Genomic DNA, 2,093 nt, shown 5'->3' with positions numbered 1-2,093 from the left:
TATTGATAAAAATAGTATGTGGACTTACAAGTAGGAGCTGTGGTTAATTTTGATCCTCCATTCTTTAATTCATGCCTGCTTCCATTTTTCTTCCTAAGATCCACCAAATTTTTAGAACCTTTTACTTTTTCCTAACTTTTATCACTAAACAATACATTTCTCCTCAGGAATATATTCTGTCAAGAAGTAGACTTTTATCCATCTACTGTAGCTATTGTGCATGGAAGAGAACAGTGATGCTTTATTACCTGGCAGGAGCAGAGCAGTGAACTGGGCTAAGGAACTAAGTGCCCAACCCTATATGCCAGTCTCAGCTGTTTCTAGTAAACTGTCAATTACTATCTGGATTTTTTTAAGTCTCAGGAAAATAGCTAATTTGCGAAAGCTTAGTGTCTAGATAAAGATGGAGCACGGTGTTTCTAAATGAGCTAGTTATAGGTAAGTTACCAAACTTTCACTGGTCCCATATCCAAGTAAAAATAGAATGAAGTTCACAGACCATGCTGACCTCTAGGTCTCTGATGAAATGGCAGAGCCATGGCAAATCTTTAGGACTGAGGGCATTTTTAGAAGACAGTAAAGAAGAAACAGTTTGAAAATTGTCTAGCAACTCTTCATTTCTTAATTATTCTTCTCAAAGCACTTATAACCTCTTTGTTTCTCAGGCTGTAAATAAAAGGATTTAGTAGAGGAATTATTATTGTATAAAATAAAGAATATATTTTGTTGTGCTCTTCAGAGGGGCCAGACCCAGGATGCACATACATGAAGAAGAGAGTGCCATAGAACAAGGAAACAGAGAGCAGGTGGGCACTGCATGTGGAGAAGGCTTTACTCCTGCCCTTTTCAGACTTTTTTTTCAGAATGGTAAAGAGCACAAAGGTGTAAGAAACCATGATGGTCATAAAAGTGAAGACTTGTATAAAAGCTGAAAAGATAAACACCAGAAGTGTATTAAGTGTAGAATCAGTGCAAGAAATTTTGAATAGTTGTAAAATTTCACAGTAGAAATAATGTATTACATTGGTCCTGCAGAAAGTTAATCTGAATAACAAACCCACATGAATGGCTGAATGTAGAAAACCAATCAAATATGAAACACCTATAAACTGAATACAGAGTCTGTTGGACATGACTACTGAATAAAGCAAAGGGTTGCATATGGCTGCATAGCGGTCATAGGCCATCACCACCAGAAGGACACATTCTGTGGTGGCACTGGAACCAAAAAAATAAAATTGGGTCAGACAGTCAAAGAGAGGTATTACATGATTCTTTGATAAAAAATTTATAAACATCTTTGGAGCCACAGAAGATGAACAACAAGCATCTGCAAAGGCTAAACTGCCCAGGAATAAGTACATGGGGGTGTGAAGATGGGGGTCCTTCCAGATGAGAAAAATCAGTCCAAGGTTGCCTGCCATGGTGGTAAGGTAGATGACCAGGAACACCAGGAACAGGGGGACCTGCGGCCCTGGGAGATCTGTGAGTCCTGTGAGAACAAACTCTGTCACCAGAGTCGTATTTTCTTTTGCCATATCTGACCAGCTAATCACTAAAATGAAAGAATAAGTGAAGGAAAATTCACAAAAGAGTTATAAAAACAGTGAATTGTCATGTTACTGACATATGAGACATGCTGCTGCTAAGTCACTTCAGTCATGTCCAAGTCTGTACGACCCCATAGATGGCAGCCCACCAGGCTCCCCCGTCCCTGGGATTCTCCAGGCAAGAACACTGGAGTGGGTTGCCATTTTCTTCTCCAATGCATGAAAGTGAAAAGTGAAAGTGAAGTCACTCGGTTGTGTCTGACCCTCAGCAACCCCATGGACTGCAGCCTTCCAAGCTCCTCCGTCCATGGGATTTTCCAGGCAAGAGTACTGGAGTGGGGTGCCATTGTCTTCTCCAATATAAGACATGCTTCTCATTTAATTAGTAGGTCTTAATTTTTACCTTCACTTATCTACTTTTGTATATATTCAAAATTATCTGTAATAAAATGTTTTAAAATTAGATTCACTTAAATTGATAGGTAAATTTGCATTTACCAAATTTAAATGCGAATCCTTTTCAATCTAACGTGGATAACTTAC

At 38.8% G+C, this 2,093-nt stretch overlaps 1 protein-coding gene across 1 annotated transcript; it reads right to left on the bottom strand.

The window, feature by feature from the left end:
- Nucleotides 1-614: 614 nt before the first annotated feature.
- Nucleotides 615-1,538, bottom strand: LOC129644786 (olfactory receptor 5AC1-like). Its single transcript, XM_055570242.1, has one exon. The coding sequence runs from the start codon at nucleotides 1,536-1,538 to the stop codon at nucleotides 615-617; it is 924 nt and encodes a 307-aa protein (XP_055426217.1).
- Between the last annotated feature and the right edge of the window lie 555 nt (nucleotides 1,539-2,093).

The sequence above is a fragment of the Bubalus kerabau genome, chromosome 2 (genome assembly GCF_029407905.1).
Source record: "Bubalus kerabau isolate K-KA32 ecotype Philippines breed swamp buffalo chromosome 2, PCC_UOA_SB_1v2, whole genome shotgun sequence".
Taxonomy (NCBI): Eukaryota; Metazoa; Chordata; class Mammalia; order Artiodactyla; family Bovidae; genus Bubalus; species Bubalus kerabau.
Note: the sequence above shows the minus strand (reverse complement) of the source record. Positions and strands in the feature narration are given on the sequence as shown.

Coding starts and splice junctions, on each gene's coding strand:
- LOC129644786 (XM_055570242.1), bottom strand. CDS start 1,538: ATGGCAAAAGAAAATACGACTCTGGTGACAGAGTTTGTTCTCACAGGA.